The sequence below is a fragment of the Oratosquilla oratoria genome, chromosome 31 (genome assembly GCF_046742065.1).
Source record: "Oratosquilla oratoria isolate Oo_2021 chromosome 31, ASM4674206v1, whole genome shotgun sequence".
Lineage (NCBI taxonomy): Eukaryota > Metazoa > Arthropoda > Malacostraca > Stomatopoda > Squillidae > Oratosquilla > Oratosquilla oratoria.
The window spans coordinates 48624809-48647308 of NC_134807.1; the positions used below are offsets into that span (position 1 = coordinate 48624809).

The following is a 22500-nucleotide window of genomic DNA, read 5'->3' on the forward strand; positions in this document are numbered from 1 at the left end:
GTTAAGGATAATAGTAAGAAACTTTAGTTAGAAATTAAAAATAGATTCGAAGCTCTAAGAACTAACGAGGACAGCGTGGAAGATATTAATTTGAATTTAGTGAATATCATTAAGGAATCAGCAGAGAAAGTAAGAAGTACAAAAAACATTAGAGAAAAGAAATACTCCAAAGCTACAAATGATCTAATTAAAAGAAGAAGGACCATGCAGATCAAAAGCAGGAGAGACGAAATAGAAAAAGTAAAATTAAACAAGCTTATCAACAAAAGACAGAGATTAGAGAAAAGAAGGAGAAACATGGATGAAATAGAGGAAGCTATTCGGAAAGGTAAAATTATTAAAGTGACCGAGCGCAGACATGCTTTAGGAAGACAGTAAATGATATGTTTGAAAGATAGAAATGGAGAAATAATTAAATGTAGAGACAAAATGATAAAAAGAGTAGAAGAATTTTACCAAGAGCTTTACTCGTCGAAGACCGTAGTTGTGTCAGTAAATTCATGTGTAGACGTTAGTAGTGCACCAGAGATTACAAAGGAAGAAGTAGAATTTGTTCTAAAAACTATGAAACGTGGAAAACCACCAGAAAATGGTATATCAATAGATCTGCTGAAAGACGCAGGTGAAATAGTTCATATTAAATTAGCTGAGTTGTACACCCAGTGCTTACGTCAAGAAAGCGTTCCTGATGCGTGGTGCAATGCTATAGTGATTTTGATTCACAAAAAAGGAGACCAGAAGGACCTTAGTAACTATCGACCGATTAGATTGCTATCAAACGTATATAAAGTATTCTCCAAGATCCTTACAAATAGACTAAGTCAAGTATTAGATGGAAACCAACCGAGAGAACAGGCAGGCTTTAGAAGCGGATATTCAACTCTAGACCATTTGCAGGAGATAAACCAACTAATCGAAAAAACGACAGAATACAATATACCTCTTTGTTTAGCTTTTGTAGATTACGAGAAGGCCTTTGACTCGGTAGAACAAATAACAATACTAAACTCGCTACGCAAACAGGGTACAAACGAACAGATCGTAAGAGTTTTAGAAAAGATTTATGCGAAAGGTACCGGTTTAGTTCGACTACATAAAGACACAGAAAAGATCAAGATCGAGAAAGAAGTACGGCAACGCGATAAAATTTCACCGAAACTATTTACAGCTTGTTTAGAAAATATTTTCAGATGGCTGAGTTGGGAAAAGAAAGGTTTGAAGATTAATGGCGAATATTTGAATCACCTAAGATTTGCGGATGACATAATTCTTATTTCAGAAAGAGCAGAAGACTTGCAAGATATGCTGAGCGATCTAAACAAGGAAAGTCTCAAAGTAGGTTTAAAAATTAATAAGAGTAAAACCAAAGTAATGTTCAACACGAAAGTTCAAAGCAAAGATATTGTAATCGATGATGAGAGTCTTGAAGAAGTTGAAGAGTATAATCATTTAGGCCAGATGGTGAAAGTGACGAAAGATTATGATAATGAAATAAAAAGACGCATTACAATTGGTTGGAAATTGTTTGGTAAGTATAGTAAAATCCTGAGAGGCTCTCTACCTTTATTTTTGAAGCGTAAATTTTAAAAGCAATGCATTCTACCAGCAATAATTTACGGGTGTGAGACTTGGAAGTTGACGAGGGAGATGGAAACAAAGCTAAGGACTGCACATAGGAGAATGGAGAGATAAATGATGGGAATAACACTGAGAGACCGAAAGAGAGCAAGTTGGGTGAGAGAGCAGACTAGAGGGAAAGATATTATAGAGGCGGTAAAAGAGAGGAAGTGGAATTGGGCAGGTAAGTTGGTGCGAACGACTGATGAGCGATGGAGCAAGTGTGTTACTGAGTGGACGCCACGAGATAGGAAGCGTGGAAGAGGGAGACCAGATAGAAGGTGGAGAGACGAGATCGAGAAGTTTGCAGAAGTGACGTGGCAGAGGATGGCACGGTCGTGTGATTCATGGAATGCTGTGAAGGAGGCTTTTGTTCGGCAGTGGACTCAGGATGGCTGATTTGATTTGATTGATTGATATACATACATACATTCATACATACATACATACATACATACATACATACATACATACATACATACATACATACATACATACATACATACATACATTCATACATGCATATATATATATATAATACATATATATATATATATATATATATATATATATATATATATATATATATATATATATGCTAATAAGAACACGGGTACATGTGTTCACTTATTCAAAGTATACCACTTGGAAAAAGAAACTAACGAAACAGAGCACTTTCGTGTAATACATCTTCAGTGCACTGAAGATGTAATATACGAAAGCGCTCTGCTTCATTAGTTTCTTTTTCCAAGTGATCTACTTTGCATATATATATATATATATATATATATATATTCATATATATATATATACATATATACACACATACATATGTATATATATATGTGTGTGTGTGTGTGTGTATATGTATATGTATATGTATGTGTATATGTATATGTATATGTATAGGTATATATGTATATGTGCAACAATGAATGGGTCCCAGTGATTAGATACATTTTAACAGCACAATCCACTTTAATTCTAAGCCATCAACATCGGGAGACCCAATGGAGACCACAACCAGAAATTGAAATGTGGTACTGCCGAGGACTCGAACTCAGGTATCACATGACAAGTGACGCAGTGACTTACCAACTACGCTATCAAGATAGTTGGTAAGTTTCTTCTTAAATTCTCTTATGATGTTTGCACGCATTATTGTATATATATATATATATATATATATATGTATGTATGTATATATATGTATATATATACATATATGTACGAAAAAAACTGGAGTCCGGGAACCATAATGGTGGAAACGTAGAAAACACCAGACTCAGGAGTAGGTAATTTATTCCCGACGTTTCGAGTCCTGTCCGGGACTCGTCCTCAGGGGATACAATGGGATACAGTGAATTACATGTTCTTAATATACTAATAGCTACGCCCGGCGGGGGGGGGGGACGCGGTAACCTGTCATGGGGGGGGGAGAGAGAAGGCAGGCGCTATGATCTGGTTCATGCGAGAGTGTATGGTGGTGGAGGGGAGAAGGTAGGCGCTGTGACCTGGGTCAAGCGAGAGTGTGAGGTGGTGGAGGGGGAGAAGGTAGGCGCTGTGACCTGGGTCAAGCGGGAGTGTGTGGTGGCGGAGGGACAGGGGGGTACCCGAATCAAGTGGTGAAAAGATGGACGGCGCCACAGAGAAGAGAAACAGACCGGGGTGAGGCACGAACAACCACAACCAGGATTTCGGTCCCCTACGTGAGGGTGGTTTCGGAAGTCGCAGCGAGGATTTTAAATAAGAATGGAGTGACCATCGCGCACAGACCCACTAACACGCTAAGTGGAGCGCTCACCCGGGTCAAGGACAGAGTGAGCAAATTGGACCAGCCCGGGGCGGTGTATAGTGTCAACTGCTCCGACTGCACAGCGAGATATGTGGGGGAAACAGGAAAGCAGGCTAGTACCAGACTACAGGAACACCAAAGGGCGGTAGGCAGAAAGGACCAGAGTTCGGCAGTGTACAAGCACATGGAATTGCATCAGCACGAATTCGACTGGCAAGGCGCTAAGGTTCTGTACAGCGACAAAAAGAAAGGAAGCAGATTGTTCTTAGAAGCGTGGGCCACCAACGAGGATAGCATTAATAGGGCTATTACACTCAACTCTATATACGCAGGGGTAAGAAGCAGGTTCTCTCCCTCCCCCTCCTCCCCCCCTGTCCCTCCGCCACCACACACTCCCGCTTGACCCAGGTCACAGCGCCTACCTTCTCCCCCTCCACCACCTCACACTCTCGCTTGACCCAGGTCTCGCTTGACCCAGGTCACAGCGCCTACCTTCTCCCCTCCACCACCATACACTCTCGCATGAACCAGATCATAGCGCCTGCCTTCTCTCTCCCCCTCCATGACAGGTTACCGTGTCCCCCCCCGGCGGGCGTAGCTATTAGTATATTAAGAACATGTAATTCACTGTATCCCATTGTATCCCCTGAGGACGAGTCCCGGACAGGACTCGAAACGTCGGGAATAAATTACCTACTCCTGAGTCTGGTGTTTTCTACGTTTCCACCATATACATACATATATATATATATATATATATATGTACATATATTATATATATATATGCACACACACACACACACACACACACACACACACACACACACACACACACACACATATATATATATATATATATATATATATATATATATATATATATATATATTGTTATAGCCAACCGTGAATCAAACCACTTTCAAATCGCCCGCCTACTACTCACGGCTTCAAACAGGACTCGTAGCCATTATACGTATTCCCAACGTTCAAGTTCGAACCTTGCCATGAAACTATTGGCCCCGCCTTCCTCGGGTATATAAGGTGAAACCGGCTGTTCGCCCTCGCACACGGACTCCCACTCACACAACCCCAGGCCTCACGTACTTCTCGCTGTATATTGGTGCCTTGCTGTTCTGTTCGCAAATATAGTTTTAATCAATCTTGGACCTATATATTACTTTTGTATGTTTTGATATTTTGTCATTTCTCTTTATATATTTATTTATGTTAAATGTTCCAGTGTAATTTGAGTGTATGATCGTAAGTGTTAAACACTAAAACTTTATTTTTCTTTATTTGTAAATATAGTTTACTTAAGTTTCGTGCAGCCTTCTATCTTACCTCCATCCTTACATTCAGTCTCAAATATTGCTTTTCCTCGGAACGTACGTTTATCTATCCACATAATTTATACGTTCCACTTTATTGTTGTGGGATTGCTTCCCAACTGGAACTCGACTTACTCCTAGACTCGACTTAAGTTCCACTCTTTACATTAACTCAGGCCAAACCAAGCAAGCAACCCATGACAATATATGTATATATATATGTATATATATATGTACGTATGTATATATATATCTATACATATATATACATACATATATATATATATATATATATATATATATATATATATATATATATATATATATATGGTATTTGGCATTAGATTGATAGCTTACTGATGTACCTTTTCTAATATGTCACTATCTTAACCTCTTCCATACGATTGGCACCTACGTAGGCTTCATGAGGCGCAGGTCGGTATATTAGGGGTGTAGGACAGTTGCTCACTGGATAGTTGCTCACCGGATAGTTGCTCACCGGATAATTGCTCACCGGACAATCGCTCACCGGAGAAGTGACAAATAGGACACTTGCTCACCAAAGATTTTTTTTTACTTTTCTTGAACTTGATAACAAACAATATACAGGATTTTTTTTAGTTATATTTAGGTTTATTACAGCAATAATACACAAACAATATCCATAGACAGACTGATGCTTAGCCGAAAGAAGAGCATACACGCATGAAACAGCACTGGATCCCAGTGGTGCACGGATAACATACACCTGGCGGTAAATATATATTGATGGGAGAAATTTGTATTGAATTTTATAATTATTAAAAATTAAAATATGAAAGTTTGGATATTGTTTGTGTATTATTGCTGTAATAAACCTAAATATAACTAAAAAATCCTGTATATTGTTTGTTATCAAGTTCAAGAAAAGTAAAAAAAAATCTTTGGTGAGCAAGTGTCCTATTTGTCACTTCTCCGGTGAGCGATTGTCCGGTGAGCAATTATCCGGTGAGCAACTATCCGGTGAGCAATTATCCAGTGAGCAACTGTCCGTACCCGGGATATAAGAATGCCGGCGTTGGAATTGTAACCGAGTTACCCCCATATTCTGTACATTTGCATGATCATGTTTTCTGTGATTATTAATATTTAGAGTGAAAGAGAACGATTAATACAGCTGTAACTTTATATTTCATAAAACGATTATTGTGATGCATAATCGAATCATCGTACATCAGGTAGCATCAGCTGCCTGCAAGAATTTGACTCGTATTGAAAAGATTAAATAAGATTTGGGGGCTATACAGAAACAACACACTGTATTCCAAATGTGGGCGAACTAATTCATTTTCAATATAGGTTACACTTTTGGAGTGAAAAGATTGCGTTATTAGTGCTAAAAATCTGTTTTCTTCTTGTGAGGCAGAAAAACTTGCTCTTCAACATAACGGACAGCGGGTTTCGACATGACCAAGCCTCTCGAGGGGATGTCCAGCAGAGTTGTCCGTCGCTCATCGGTGGCCTAGTGTTATTCTGTGCTTTTCGCTGTTACACCAACTCCCCAAACCGGAAAGGTGACCAAGATATGTATTTCATCCGGTCCCAGGATTGGAGCAGCATTGCCAATGGACACCACGTTCCATGTACTACAGGATTGTCCTCCTCCCTAATATAAAGTAAAATAAAACAAGATAGAATAAATTAGAACATGATATAACAAACACGATGATAGATAAGTAAATAAATAGGTAAACGAATAGATATTTGAATAAATAGGTAAATAATCTAATAGATAGTTAAATAGAAGCAGGGCAGGACTCGCAATAATGGTTTTAAACTGGGCAAATTTAGATTTAAGAAGGAAATAGGTAGGAATTGGTTTACTAATAGGGTGGTCGACGAACGGAATAGACTTAGTAAACATGTAGTAAGCGCTGAAACTATCAGTTGTTTTAAGAAACGATTAGACAACTTTATGGATGGGGATGACAGGTGGTGATGCATACGGAGCTGCCTAGTGTAGGCCTTATGGTCTCTTGCAGTCTCCTTCATTCTTATGTTCTTATGTTCTTATAAAGATGAATTTAAGATGATGCTTCTGAAGTAATACTCATTTTTTTCTGAATACGAATCACATCATCTGAATACTCTTTTACTTAGAAATGAAAAAGAAAATGGGTTATATGAATCAGTAGTGGAAAATTAATATCTATGTGAACAAGTTGCTTAAAGACGGCAAAGGAAACATGGAGGACTGAGAGTGAAGCGTTTATTCCTGAAGAAACGTCAAGAATAAACGCTTCACTCCTAGTCCATGTTTACTTTGCCGTGTTTAAGCAAAAGGACAACATTTTGTGGCCCTTATATACATGAGGGTAGATATTCTGTAATGTAAATTCTTATTTTTAATTCTACTTTGTCATGGATCAAAAGCCCATCTACAAGTTTGGTTTTTCACTGCATTCCATTGCAATGGTAGTACTATTAATAATGACTAGAATAAAAATAATTATAATGAAATGAACATGGTTGTGTGCTGCTATGATGTATTGGCTTTGGCTCAGCTTCATGTGGATAAATTTTCGAATCCAATAGTTACTGGTGACTGATACACGTGAGGTACTTCGAGAACATAGGACAAAGGTGATAGGTTTCTTTTGGCTAAGCATATTATGTATGGAATTTGCAATTGCAGACATGTCTATCAAAAGAAAAACTACTACGTGGGGACGGAGCCTTTATTAGTACTACATCTCGCTAGTTAGAGATTTATCAGGTATATGGTTGTGGTACAAAATCTCTGAGGATAGATAGGGAATGGGGGAAGGTCACTTGAGCCTAGGGGTTGTTAAGGAGGAAGGAAAGGGAGCAATTATCTGTGTGCAGGAGCACATTTGTTCACCACCGATGAACAAATGCATAAATGGAAGAAATAAGGTGAGGCAGCTTTTGTTCACTGTTGATGGACAACTAGGGATAACTTTCCAAGGTTTGATTTATAATTATAAACAAAGGAATTAGGTGGGGTGAGATGTTAAACATACCTCTATTTTGGTCAGTCATGCTGGAGCCTTGAATCATGGCTGTTAAAGAAAAAAAAAAAAAATCCTGTATTTGTCGGGCTCATGCATTAGTAGTTCTGTCTTTTCTCACTTCACCGGGTAGCTGCTACTGTTCCTGTAATTGTAATTGGTGCTAATATCATGTTGGAATCCAATAGACATCGGCTTTGTTATCAGGCTTGTCACTGATGTTTAATCTCGTTCTTTTAATGTCTCATTGTCCTACTAGACTGGCACATTACTTCCAAATTGCTAGATTTCAATGTTCGAGTAAAGTTGGTGCCTACGTCGCTGGTTCATAAAATGAGTAGCTTGGTTGTTTCGCTTTGTTGTCTACAGCCTTCCATTATCTTAGTTGTATTTTCCTGCACTGTTCGATGAGGAAAATTGGGTGAAGATTTGCGTCCAGTTCAATTATTTCAAGTTCCAGGACCATTTCTTCCACCAGAAACTCGGCATGCCCATGGGTTCCCCACTGAAAGGATTCCTTGCCACTTGTTTATGGAGATTTTGGAAGCAGGGACGTTTGCAAACATTGTTCCAGAGCATGTAACTTAGATGCGCTACATGAACAATATCCTGCTCATCACACCCAGGTGATTCAATCTCCATAGCCCTCAAACTGCACTGAACGCGGTAGGGGGCCCACTTCCCAGTTTTCCTTAGAAGAGGGAGATAGTGATTCCCTCTCTTGGACACACGCATCACAAAACTTCCACCACGATATCAGGGTTAAGAAAGAAGTAGTGATAGGTTTCTTCCTTAGGGCACTCAGGATTGTTGGTTTCCGAGATTATCAGAAAACCCACAAAATATAAGGGTTCGGAAAATGAAACTTCGTAGGTCATTTTGTAGTTGTATCTAGTGTATCACAATCGCAGTTAGTTACAGGTTATATATCTATGAAAATTGCACACATCACAGCACAGCCTACGGTTTGGCTTTTAAGAAGCGTCTTCTCCTAGACGCCTGGTTTGGTTAGTAGCTAGGCGAGTTCTGTGGCGTGTCGAATGACGCTGACCCAAGGTGGGCGCGTGATCACCTGTCCAAAGGAGAGGTCACGTGGCCAAGCCTTTTATAGCAAAAATGTACAAGTAAAAACTTCTTGCATTGGATTACAAGTTTCTTTGAAGATGAGATGATGATCAAAATATGAAGCAGGAAATATAACCTTATTTCTATCTTTGTAGCCTATCCTAATAATAATTGAAAATTACTTGAGCAACATTATATACTTTCTACTAGGAAAGAGATACTTATTCACCGAAGCTAAACATAATGAAGAAAATATATCCCACTTGTAATGATAATCATAATAACTAATAATAGTACATAATAATGCGAAAAGAAGGATTACAACAGGATATACAGTGAATAATATCTAGAGGAAATCTGCTATTATATCAATGAGGCCTTCTCGAAACTAAATTTCTCACCACAAACAGCACTCCACGAAACATAATGTCTCACCTTTGAAGTGATCCTCCTATTTGTGAAATCCCGCCCATGAAATAGTTCATATAGCCGAGTCACCTGTTATATCCCAAGTTACATCTGAAGATTGCCAAGTAATGGCGAAAAATGTCTCAAGTGAACAAGACTATAGATTTGGAGGTCTAATAAATACCTTGAGCTACGAAGATCGTAGCATCGCGACGAAGATGGAGAAAGCCAGCTACAAATTGAACACTGTTGTAACTGCTGTCTGCTTCATTAGAACCTATGTGTCCTATGTGTTTTATATAATATAATATAATATAATATAATATAATATAATATAATTTAATATAATATAATATAATTTAATTTAATATATAATATAATATAATATATAATATATAATATAATATATAATATAATATAATATAATATAATATAGTATATATATATATATATATATATTTATATATATATATATATATATATACATCATTTGTATATATTTGTGTACATTCATAGGTACGACCATACACTTCTGCATGTGAAGACTGGATTCTTCTTTCGCGTCCTCTTCTTTCCCCTCCCTTGCTCCCGTTCATCCTTCCTACTTCCTCCGTCTTTACTTTTTCCTCCGTCTTTGTTTGAATCTTCTTCAGGCTCTCCTTCCTATCCTTGTCAGCCCCCTACCTTCTCATCGCAGTTTCAAATCATCTCAACAGTATTCGGTACAAAATTCACCTTGGACGATTTCAGCACTTTTCTCAATCCCGACTATACCTTGAAAGGAAGTATCCTTCTAGATTTTCCCGTCATATCTGGTCTTGACACGATGGCATTCTTTTTTGTTGAATCCATGTCTAAACAAGCTGCTTCGTCTCTGCATTTTATTTATCCAATTATAACCCTAAATCTATAATTATTAATCTAATAAGTCATACAGAATCTAATCTTTGTTTACTGGCCTCAGATACTAGACTTGGCCTCAGCCGAGAACGGAGGCTTGTGTGTTGCCTACAGCAACGCCCACTACGGTCATCCAAGGAATTTGATCGGCGCCGGCCGTGGGATTAACATGGGAGACGGCTGGGAGACAGCACGCCGACTGGATAGGCCTGCAGTCCTCCATGGTGAGTATGCTGTCTGTACAGATTCCATATCTGAAAAAAGAAGAGAAGTTGTCAATGGTCCTTCCAATCTTCTTAGAATTGCCTATATCTAGGGTCTGGGTTTCATCCCGGTTGGGACTGTCTGCTCTAACGATGTCTATGTGGCAAAAAAGTTTTGTTTTAACTCCTGTACCAGTTTTATCTATATACAGTATGACTCATGGCAGGCATATGCCACATTATGGTCATTCATTTCCCTCGTTTCATTTTGCAACAAGCGTCCTATTCCGTTCAACGGAGGACTGGTTATGTTCAAATTTGCTCTTCATGAAACTCATACAAGGATTCTGCTGTCCTATGCTGAGGTACTGACAGGTATTGCCGTTCACGTAGGTTTTTGTCTCTGTTCCTGCTTTTACTAGCAATCTCTGTTGACTTCATTTCCAGCTTCTTCAGCATTGCTTTAGAGTACTTTAGTTTCTCGAAAGTCTTTTCTTCTTACTTAAATTCCTCTTTTAAATATTCTTCATTTCAAATCCTAATGGGTCTCAAGAAGAAGCCAATCACGACTCCCGATTCAGTCTTTTTGCTGTGATTCGACAAATATTAAATAATTTTTTTGTCGATTTTCTGCATACCAAGACTGGTACTGTCCTCTTCTCTGTGAAACAAGGATAAGAACTTACGCTGGGAGACATGTAGGTGTGGCCAAAGCCATCAATTTTGTTCTATGCACTTGGACTGTTGGCGTAGGTAATAGTCACTGTTGGGAATCGGAAAGAATTGCGAGACTCGAACACGTGACAAGGAAGGCGCAAGACTCACACGCTTCCGATTGTACCTCTAGCACAAAACGGTATGAAAGTATCCAGAAATTATAATTTCTCTCCATTTGTTTTCCACTGTGAATTCTAATATGCTTTAACGCTGTTCAGTCTTTAAAGAGTAATCAGGAAGTCCAGGTATAACTTTACATTTTCTTGTAATATTATTCTTTTTTACGAGAACCATTTTTAAAACAAATATCTTATCTCAAAAGTACTATTTGAGGGACTTTTTGACGAAAATATTCGTTGTCTGCTAATTTGCATTCTAAAACACAGCTTACAGCGCCATCTCTTGGTATTAGTTCTGATGACGTCATGACTTGTGTACTAACTCGTGTCCTGTAGCGAAACAGACAATTCCTCTAGTGATATTGAGAATTTTTCATTGCCTTTTAAGAGTAGTTCCGTCTTTCTACATATTTCTGGCAACAACCAAGATGTGTGGATAGACAGAATATTTATGGGCTAACAATTTGAACCGGAATATCTCTCTGAAGTTTTCATATTGGTACATTATTGGTGTTTACTTGTGTGCATGTGATGGGGTCAAAAGAATACTGCCACCAAGTATTTCCACTTGAGCCGTAAAAGGCGAAAAAAAGGGACGGGGGATGAGATTAGGATTCCTACTACCTGTAGTCCCAAAAGGGGACATTCCTAAAAGAAAAAGTAAAGGCATAAGAGGGTCTGGGAGCTTTCCAACCAGTACCCTAAGGTTTGGGTCTTTTAATGTGCGTGGATGTGGTACAGATGAGAGTAAAAGAGAAGAGATAGGCAGTATGTTTGTGAGAAGAAAGATGGATGTACTGACTTTGAGTGAAATTAAATGAAAGGAAAGGGCAACTGTAAGTTTGGGAATGTAGCTGGGAGGTACTCAGGAGTGAAGAGTGGACGAGGGAGAGAAGGGGTGGCTATACTAGTAAGTGAAGAGATAAGTAAGCGGGTAGTGAAGTGGAAGGAGGTGTCATCAAGGTTGATGTGGATGAAGGTGAAGCTGGGAAAGGAGATGTGGGTTTTTGTAAGTGTGTATGGACCTGGTAGTGAGAAGAGCGTAGAGGAAAGGGAGGCTTTTTGGGTAGATATAAATGAGTGCATAGAGGGATTAGGGAAAAATGTCAATGTAGATGTTTTGGGAGACCTAAATGCTAGGGTGGGAAATGAACCAATTGATGGAGTGATTGGGAAGTATGGAGTTCCAGGTAAAAATTGTAATGGAGAAATGATGGTGAAGATATGTCTTGAAAGAGAGTTGATGATAGAAAATACAGTGTTTAAGGAGAAAGTCAAGCATAAGTACACATGGGAGAGGGTGGTGGATGGAAGGGGGGCAGATAGAGTGTTAATGGACTATATAGTGGTGACCAGGAGTATGGTAGGGAGAGTTAAGGATATACATGTTCTAAGGGGAGAGAGTGGGGGAATATCAGATCATTTCCTGGTGGAAGGTAAATTGAGAGTGGAGAATAGGTGGAGAAAGAGGAAAAGGGCAGAAGGTAGGGAGGTACTTAGAGTGAACTGCTTAAATGAGGAAAAAAAGGAGAATGAATATAAGAAGAAGTTGCGAGAGGAGTGGGAGAGAGTAAAGGATAGAGTAGAACTAGGAGTGGAGGAGGAATGGGGATGGTTCAAGGAGGTAGTCATAAGGTGTGCAAAGATGGTTTGTGGAACAAGGAGGGCGGGAGGAAATAGAAGGAAGGGTAGTGAGTGGTGGGATGAGGAAGCAAAGAAGGGTGTAGAAGAGAAGAAACAGGCATTCATAGGTTGGCTACAAATTAGGACAAGGGAATCGTATGAGAGGTACAAAGTAAAGAGAAGGGAAGTTAAGCATAAGATAAAGGAAGCAAAGAGGAGAGCAGATGTAAAATGGGGAAAGAGTATGACAGAAAATTTTGAAAGTAATAAAAAGATGTTTTGGAAAGAAATTAAAAGAGGAAGAGGAGGCGAATCAATTAGAGAAGAAAAGGTAAAAGGTGCAGATGGAGAGATGATACTGGAAGAGAAGGCAGTGAGAGGAAGGTGGGCAGAGTATTTTAGGGAGTTGCTAAATATGAAGGAGGATAGGGAGGGAAAGGTAGTTGCAGTGGGAAGTGCTAAGAAAATGAGAGTGATGAGTGAGGAAAATGGAGGAGAAATAGGGAAGGATGAAGTGAAAGCAAATGTTAAGATGATGAGAGCAGGTAAGGCACCTGGGTTGTATGGATGCCATGCAGAATGTCTGAAGAAAGGAGGTACAGTGATGGTGGACTGGCTTGTGAGGTTATTTAATGTTTGTTTAAGAGAGGGTAGAGTGCCAGAGGACTGGAGGAGTGTCTGTATAGTTCCGCTTTACAAAGGAAAGGGGGACAAGTGTGAGTGTAGTAGTTACAGAGGGATCAGCTTGTTGAGTATAGTTGGGAAGGGTTATGGGAAGGTCTTGATTGAAAGGATTAGGAGAGGAACAGAGGGAGTAATTGGTGAGGAACAGTGTGGGTTTAGGACAGATAGGGGATGTGTAGATCAGATTTTTGTGGTGAGAAAGATATGTGAGAAAACTATAGGAAAAGGTAAGGATTTTTTGGGCTTTTATGGATCTGGAAAAGGCTTACGATAGGGTAGACAGGAAGGCACTGACGGAGGTACTGCAGATATATGGGATAGGAGGAAAGCTGTTAAGAGCAGTCAAGATTTTTTACAAGAGTAGTAGAGCTTGCGTTAGGATTAGAACTGGAAAGAGTGATTGGTTTGAGGTAAAGGTGGGACTTCGTCAGGGGTGTGTTATGTCGCCCTGGCTGTTCAATCTTTACATGGATGGGGTGGTGCGAGAGGTGAATGCAAGGGTAGTGGTTCAGGGGTTGGAGATGATTAAAGAAAATGGAGAAAAATGGGAGGTGAGCCAGCTGTTGTTTGCTGACGACACTGCGCTTGTAGCAGGATCAGAGGAGGGATTGAGGAAGTTAGTGACAGAGTTTGAGAAGGTGTGTGAAAGAAGGAAGCTGAAGATAAATGTGGGCAAATGTAAGGTGATGAGATGTACAAGATGAGAGAGTGACAGTAGGCTGGAAGTGAGCATTAATGGTGAAAAACTGGAGGAAGTGGATAGTTTCAGATACTTGGGTGCGAATGTGACAGGAAAGGGAGGAATGGGGGTGGAGATAGAATGTAGATTGAGAGAAGAGAGTAAATGCCTTGGTGGATTAAAAAGTGTAATGAGAAATAGACATCTGGGAATGAATGCTAAGAGGAGGTTATATGAAGGAGTGATTGTGCCAACAGCAAGGTACGGGGCAGAAACATGGAACATGAAAGAGGAAGAGAGAAGGAGTTTGAATGTGTTTGAGATGAAATGTCTGAGAAGTATGATAGGGGTTACGAGTATAGATAGAGTGAGAAGTGAGGGGTGAGGAGAAGAACAGGGGTGGAAAGGGAGCTGGGAGAGAGGGTTGATGAAAGAGTATTGGGATGGTTTGGACACATTGAAAGAATGAGTGAAGAAAGATTAGTAAAAGAAGTGTGGAAGGCGGAGGTGGAAGGAGCGAATATGAGGGAGCGTCCTAGGATGAGATGGATGGATAGGGTGAAAGGGACTTTACAAAAGAGAGGAATGTCTATAAAGGAAGGACGGGAGAGGACAGAAGATAGGGGTGAATGAAGAAGGGTTGTGTATAGATGAAGCTGTGATGCATAAGGGGGAGTGGGTGGGGGATTGGGGGTGAGGAAGTATGTATGAAAAAAAAATTGACACAGCTCGAAGGGATTTCTCCCCGTCTTCTCCTTTTCTGCATGAGGGGACGGAGAGGGGGGGTCGCCGAATTTATGAAGCGGCCTTGCTGTGGATGTGCTGTGTCTTGCGACACTGCTTCTGACGCAGGGCAGTGGACAGGATGCAGGGATGACCCGTCATCCAGGAGGTGCTAAGATAGGAGGGAAGGAGGAGGGTGGAGGGGAGTGGAATATATAGGAAATGGAATGGGTGGGAGTGGTTTCTATGCCTTTTTCTTTTTGGCTACCCCCCGTGTAAGGGGAAAAAAGCCTTTGGTATATGTATGTATGTACTTGTGTGCATGTTGGTTTTGCAGTGCTGACCTTAGGTACTAAAAAAAATGTACAATGTAATTCAGATATTTTTTCATCTTGACTCAAGTGTGCGAGTAAAAACGTTATGATGATTTGTTACTACTAGAGAAAACTAATCATTCTTTATGCGGTAAGTTAGATACATTATTTTAGAGATTTCAAGTCAACTAGTACCCAGGTCAACTCTTAACCAATCAGAGTCAACTCGTACCCTACCACAAGTCAATACAGGACTCTTCAGGTGTGATTATTCAGTGTATGGAATGACTATACTAGTGGGAAAAAAAGATGCACTGATAAAACAACTCTCCGGACTTTATGGTGCAGTTTAACTGAATCAGCGTGGAGATATTATGCGGCATCACTCGTTGACCTCGCCTTTTTTGTGTTTGAAATGAGGTATATATGTTTGTAAACGAACCTATTGTATAATATATTGTATTATATATCTTGTATATCTCGCAAAATGTAGACCAGGCCTATTTAATGAAATGTACATGGTTATGAAATTGAGCTCCTATTCTTCAAGTCCCGTCAATCTGGTTCTGAGAGGTCTGATTTTCCTTACAAACGAATTTCAGTTTAACCGAGTCAGCACAAAGCCGGAGAGTTGTTTCAGCGGTGCACTTTTTTTATTGATTCTTTTTTTTTTGCCACTAGCACTGACTACGGTTGAGTAGGCTACGAGTTGACTCGGATAGGTTACGAGTTGACCAGGTATGAGTTGACCAGGGTACGAGTTGATTTGACACCATTTTAGGTTGTTTGCACATTTTATAAAAAACGAAAGCATCACTATGAGTATCGCTAAGAACATATCAATCCGTTCCAATAAATGACAGTGTTTTTTTTTTATCATTTATTCCTATACTGCACGCCCTTATCTAGCCAGCTACTATACTGTGATAATAATGAACATATAAAACCGAAATTAAGTTCCAGTACAGGTCTAATAAAAGAAAATTGTTGTTTCAGATATCATTTACTCAGTATTGTTTCTCTAAACTAAAAAATCTGCTGCTTAGAAAACGATAACGTTCAATTGACGTGTCTGCCTGATTTGTTATTCTAGATAAAATATATACTGCATGTAACTGCTTAATCATTGTGGAGTTTGGATACCTAGGTCAGAGACATCCATGAGGAATGGCAACACTTCGGGTGTTTCGTGTGCGCAAAACATACAACGAAAAAAGAAAAAAAAAATCACTACCTATTTATTGTGGAGTTGGAGGACTCGCCGGCGTTGCACTCGATGCAGGGTGATCGGTACAAGGGCATATTTTATGGGGTTAGCAAGGCAAAACATGTCGCAGGTGGCTATCAGGTCATGGGGACTGTCTGATACGAAGTGCAGTAGATCACTGGAGGTATCGCTGAGCAGGCCATGAGACGGTGAGAGCCGAGGCTTTCATTATTTACTGTCGTTACACAGGGATAAATGTGAATCTGCGCGGTCTGCAAGACTCGAAGTGATCTTGGAGATGATGGATAGCATTGGGCTGAATGAAACTCTGGCTACAGGTAAAGCATATATTCCATATGAAAATAATTATTTACATGGCTGTCGATAGTTTTTCACGTCATCGTTTACGGAGCCAGGCACTATTGTGGCTGCTCGGGGTTCGAGCCGGAAGGGGTGATTGGGGCCCTCTTGTAGTTCTGTGTAGGACGGCACCTCATGGCCAGTCAAGATGTGGAATCGCATGGGAACTTGAAGCGATCGTAAAATTTTGTTGAAACTTACAAGAGCATATAACTTCGGTGATAGCATGGATAACTGTCTTCAAAAACTGCTACCGTCAATCAAACTCTCATCTAGCCGTTCGGCTGCAAACTCTAAGTTAGGAGGAGCGTTAAAAGGGTAATTAGAGATACCAGTACAACTCTAAATATATTGCACGTGTCTGTGGATAAGTATAAAGGATATTGAACCCCACAGCCTTTCTTGTCATGCTGTATAATCTCCATAATATTTGTTCTTTGATACCTAGCATTTTGTTATTTATGTACATTTCTCATACTGTTTTTGATATTCATTGCTCGGGTTCATGAGTCGGGGGTGGGGGTTAGGTATTGTTTTAGACGATTTGGTTTGTTAGCACTATCACAGCAAAATGGTTAGATCAGTTTACGTAAAACTTTTAGGGAAGGAAGGTAATGGTCTCTATGATTATTGAATTTTGGGAGTGATTGTGTGTCAGTCAGTCAAAATGTGAATATATATATATATATATATATATATATATATATATATATATACATATATATATATATATATACATATATATATATACACACACATATATATATATATATATATATATATATATATATATATATATACATGTATGTATGTACAGCACTGAATGGGTCCTAGTGATTATAGATATATTTTAACAACCACAATGCACTTTAATTCTAAGCCATCAAAGGCTGACATGCAGAAATTGAGATGCGGTAGTGCCAAGGACTCGAACCCAGAAACCACATGACAAGTGCCGTGGTAACTTACCAACTAGGCTCAAATTAAAAGTGCATTGTGGTTGTTAATATATATATATATATATACAAATATATATATATATATATATATATATATACTTATATATATATATATGTATATATGTGTGTGTGTGTGTATGTATGTATTACATATATATATATATATATATATATATATATATATATATTATATATATGTATATATATATATATATATATATATACCTATATATATATCAAGTACTACTGTTATACTATAACAGTAGTATATATATATATATATATATATATATATATATATATATATATATTTTTTTTTATATATTTCTGGGGCACAGGTTTTCTCTAAGGCAATTCTGGTTGAAAACTGCACTAGTTGCATTAACAATCTTCAAGACTGTATTCTTTAATTTGGAGAATACTTTCCTATTAGTAACTGAGATGGACTGGAATTAGTCATTCATGACTCAAAATGATATACACAGTGTATGCCAACTGGTATTGTTCTGCATAGCAATAGTATTGAACAACTATTGACTCCACCGAAACTATAGTTTTTCGTCTCGTCGTGAGGCCCCTTCAGGGTGAGGACTGCTTTGTTACAATGCTTTGCTATGTTGAAAGGTCTTGCAAGGAATAATGACCACTGGTTGGGTGGGCTGGCTTATAAGGCGGTGGGACAGCTCAGCCTGCCTAGCTCAGACGGAATACTGGCCTCTCATTGGCTGTTGGGCTGAGAGGGGGAGCCTGAGATTTTGTCCGGGAGCTGAGAGGGTGGGCCTGAGATTTTGACCGAAAGTTGAGAGGGTGAGCCTGGGATTTTGTCTGGAAGCTCTAACCTGAGATTTTGTCCGGAAGCTGAAATGATGGGCCTGAGATTTTGCCCGGAAGTTGAGAGGGTGAGCCTAGGATTTTGTCTGGAAGCTCTAGCCTGGGTTGCTGCTGCTCTGGTTACTGGTCCTACGTGCTGATTAGCTAGCTGGACATGCTGTATTTCTTCGTAGGGGTTCTGCTGTCTAAGGGCTAGTTGTTCCTGGAGGGGGTTAGTCTTCAGAGGACGCGTGGAAGGGAGTATAAAATCGGCAGCTTACTGTATGTTGATGGTAGGGCGCTGGCAAATAATAGATACTACTTTTGCAATCTGCAGCTTCCTGAAGGTAGACTCCTTGTGGAGAATTTCCGTTTGGTCTAGTAATTTCTGTAGGGGAGGCCTCATGTTGTGTATTTCAGTGACATGCTGGAAAATTGACTACTGGTTTCTATGGGATAGTAGGCGACGTCGCAGTGTAGAGGAGGTCCTAACAATGTATGTGCTGGAGCCGTCGCAGCGGCCCTCCTGACTTGAAAATTTGTAAACAACATTGGTGGTAGCCTCACTCGGGGCCCTGGGCGCCGTACTATTCCTCATTATCAGGGAACCAATGAGGTTAGGTTTGCAGAATATTTTCAAGTCTATGATGGCATCTCTATTAGTTGGGGTGACTCCTCTCTTGATAATATTTCTAAGGGTGGTACCTATCGAAGTAGTCTTCGTCACCATATTGTGTATTCAAAGGCTAACAATTCCAGTACTTTATGGTTACCCATACATGTTCTTCTTGGCTCACAATTTGACAATACTCAAAACAATACTTTATTGACTCCAATACAACATATTGTCATTGTACAGTATCACATTTCCATAAAATGCACTTTGCACTACTTTCTATAGCCGAGCAATACGACAGGAGCGTCGTAGAATTTGTACTTTACATCCCTTAGTTAGAATACTATTGTATTACAACATAATTGGACGACACAATTACATTATATATAATGAACCAATACAATATGACTCAAATCCAGATTTGTAACACTTCCAATACCATATTTCATACATCGTGAATTACATACATTAAGTCAAGACATGGCTACACACCGTGTGAGTTGCAGTTGGCTTGAATTATGTAATTACATTCACAGTCAATAACAATAAATGAGAATCAAACAAATAATAATAAACAAACAGACAAATGATAACAAAACAAATAAACAAATAGATGATTCTTAAATCTTCGAACTGAACTACATTGCACTGCCTCTGCAGGAAGTTTATTCCATTCATTAACTACACGGTTGGCGAAGTTGTTTCTACACAATTCCAAATCAAATCTATTTCCAGTTTGAAACCATTGTTTCTTGTCTGATTCTCATTCAGCGTGAAAATTTGGTCACTTCTGATGTCAATTCCCTTTAGAATTTTAAAGACCTCTATCAAGTCATCTCTGAGTCTACATGTTTTTTTTTAAGGAAAACAGATTCATATGTTTTAGTCGATTTTCGTATGATTTATTTTTGATATTTGGAATCAGTTTTGTGGCTCGCCGTTGTCCTTTTTCCAATCTGTTAATGTCTTTAATGATATATATATATATATATATATATATATATATATATATATATATATATATATATGTGTGTGTGTGTGTGTGTGTGTGTGTGTGTCTGTGTGTGTGTGTGTCTATGTGTGTCTGTGAAGCCATCCATACAAGTTGTAAGAGAGGTAGAGGGAAAACACACAAATAGAACAAGAGTTTATTGTTTGACTAGTTTCGCACTGTGGTACTTCTTCAGAAAAAATGTTTACACTACAGAAGAACTGGCATTACAGACAGGAAATGTGTGGGGAGTGAAATGGTACAAGGATATGTATGTCAATTGAATTGGGCTCAAGGAGGCTCGAAATCCTGCGGGCTGATCGGAGTGGTACTCCGTGGGGTGCTTCTATTGATCTGATCTCCCGTCTTCTTCCATTCTCCTGCTGCGTGTAATGCTGTTGACTTTAATAGTTTGATATCACCTATTTTATTATTTGTGCATTTGTTGTTGGCTATGTACAGAACTTTTACAATTTTCCTTTGTATTTTACTGAGATTATTGTGCAGTATGCTTGCTTATTCCCATCTTGGTAAATGTCCTTTTTCGTCTATATGGTTCACGAGTGCGTTAGTGTTGCGGTGGTGCTGGACATCGGCTCTGTATTTTTTAATTCTTGTGGGTAACCCTCTGTACGTTTCTCCGACATGGGCACAGCCACACCCTGAGCATGGAATTCTGGCTAAACGTCTTGCAAAACCCCTGTCTTCATCCCTAGGCAAAATCAGTAAATCACACCTTAAGAACTTGCCCGAGTTATTAAACAGAATGCAAACAGTAGATTTTTGTAACAAAATCTTTGCAAGCTTCGATGTATGGTCTCTATACGAATGTATTAATTCAAAACATCATCTATGCTATCAAGAAAGTCTTGGTTTGCATCATCGGAGAAGACCTTCCTATCAACAAGAAAGACTACACCAAATTAGTTGAAATGTGCTTCAAGTGTGCTTCTGTTCCTTTCAACGGTAAAACATTTCACCAACATGGGCTCCCCTTAAAGCGCAGTAGCCACGTGCCTCTTCTTGGAGACACTTGAACAAAAAGAGTACATGAATATCATCCCAAACGACAGCAAGTGGTATAGAAACGTAGATGACAACCTTCTCGTCCTCCCCAAAGACACCAACATTAATGACATCCTAACAATCTCAACCAAGTACACCCTAAAATCCAACTGACTGTAGAGCACGAGATAAATTGGTCCCTATCATTTCTAGATACCATTATCATCACGGAAAATAACATTGTAAAGTTCAAGGTATATAGGAAACACACCTACAAAGATGACTACATTTATTATTTTAGTGTTCACGACAAAAAGACCAAGACTGGTGTAGTTTTGGGTTTTTACCTTCGAGTGCTCAGAATTTGCAGCCCTGAATACCTCATTGACACACTACATAATGTTACCGAGCCATTCAAAAAAATTGGCTTCCCCGCTGGTCTTCTCTCCGCAACCTTGAAGAAAGCCAAAGCCGTAAGGGAGAGGAAAAATAACAAAGACTAAGATAAAAACAACGCAATATAAATAGTAGTTCCCACTTCTGACTTGGCCGGCACACTCAGTAAAGAACTCAGACACACAGGTATCTACATCTCATGTGACGCAGGTAAAGAAATTGGTGACCTCGTTAAACCAAAAATGGAGCATATTAATACCAAAAGTTTAGTTTACAGAATTCCATGCTCAGGGTGTGGCTGTGCCCATGTCGGAGAAACGTACAGAGGGTTACCCACAAGAATTAAAAAATACAGAGCCGATGTCCAGTACCACCGCAACACTAACGCACTCGTGAACCATATAGACGAAAAAGGACATTTACCAAGATGGGAATAAGCAAGCATACTGCACAATTATCTCAGTAAAATACAAAGGAAAATTGTAGAAGTTCTGTACATAGCCAACAACAAATGCACAAATAATAAAATAGGTGATATCAAACTATTAAAGTCAACAGCATTACACGCAGCAGGAGAATGGAAGAAGACGGGAGATCAGATCAATAGAAGCACCCCACGGAGTACCAGTCCGATCAGCCCGCAGGATTTCGAGCCTCCTTGAGCCCAATTCAATTGACATACATATCCTTGTACCATTTCACTCCCCACACATTTCCTGTCTGTAATGCCAGTTTTTCTGTAGTGTAATTTTTTTTTCTGAAGAAGTACCACAGTGCGAAACTAGTCAAACAATAAATTCTTGTTCTATTAGTTTTTCCCTTTGCCTTTCCTAATACATACATACATACATACATACATACATACATACATACATACATACATACATACATACATACATACATACATACATACATATATATATATATATAAACACACACACACACACACACACACACACACACACACACA

The 22500-nt window shown here is 39.1% G+C and overlaps 1 protein-coding gene across 1 annotated transcript in view; it reads left to right on the forward strand.

Annotated features, from left to right (window-relative positions):
• LOC143041548 (allantoicase-like) overlaps positions 1-22500 on the forward strand; it is a gene marked incomplete at its 5' end in the record, with an annotated part of 130139 nt that overhangs the window by 68491 nt on the left and 39148 nt on the right. Inside the window, 1 exon segment of the mRNA XM_076213547.1 lies at positions 10189-10348. Within this exon segment, the coding sequence (XP_076069662.1) occupies positions 10189-10348 (160 nt within the window).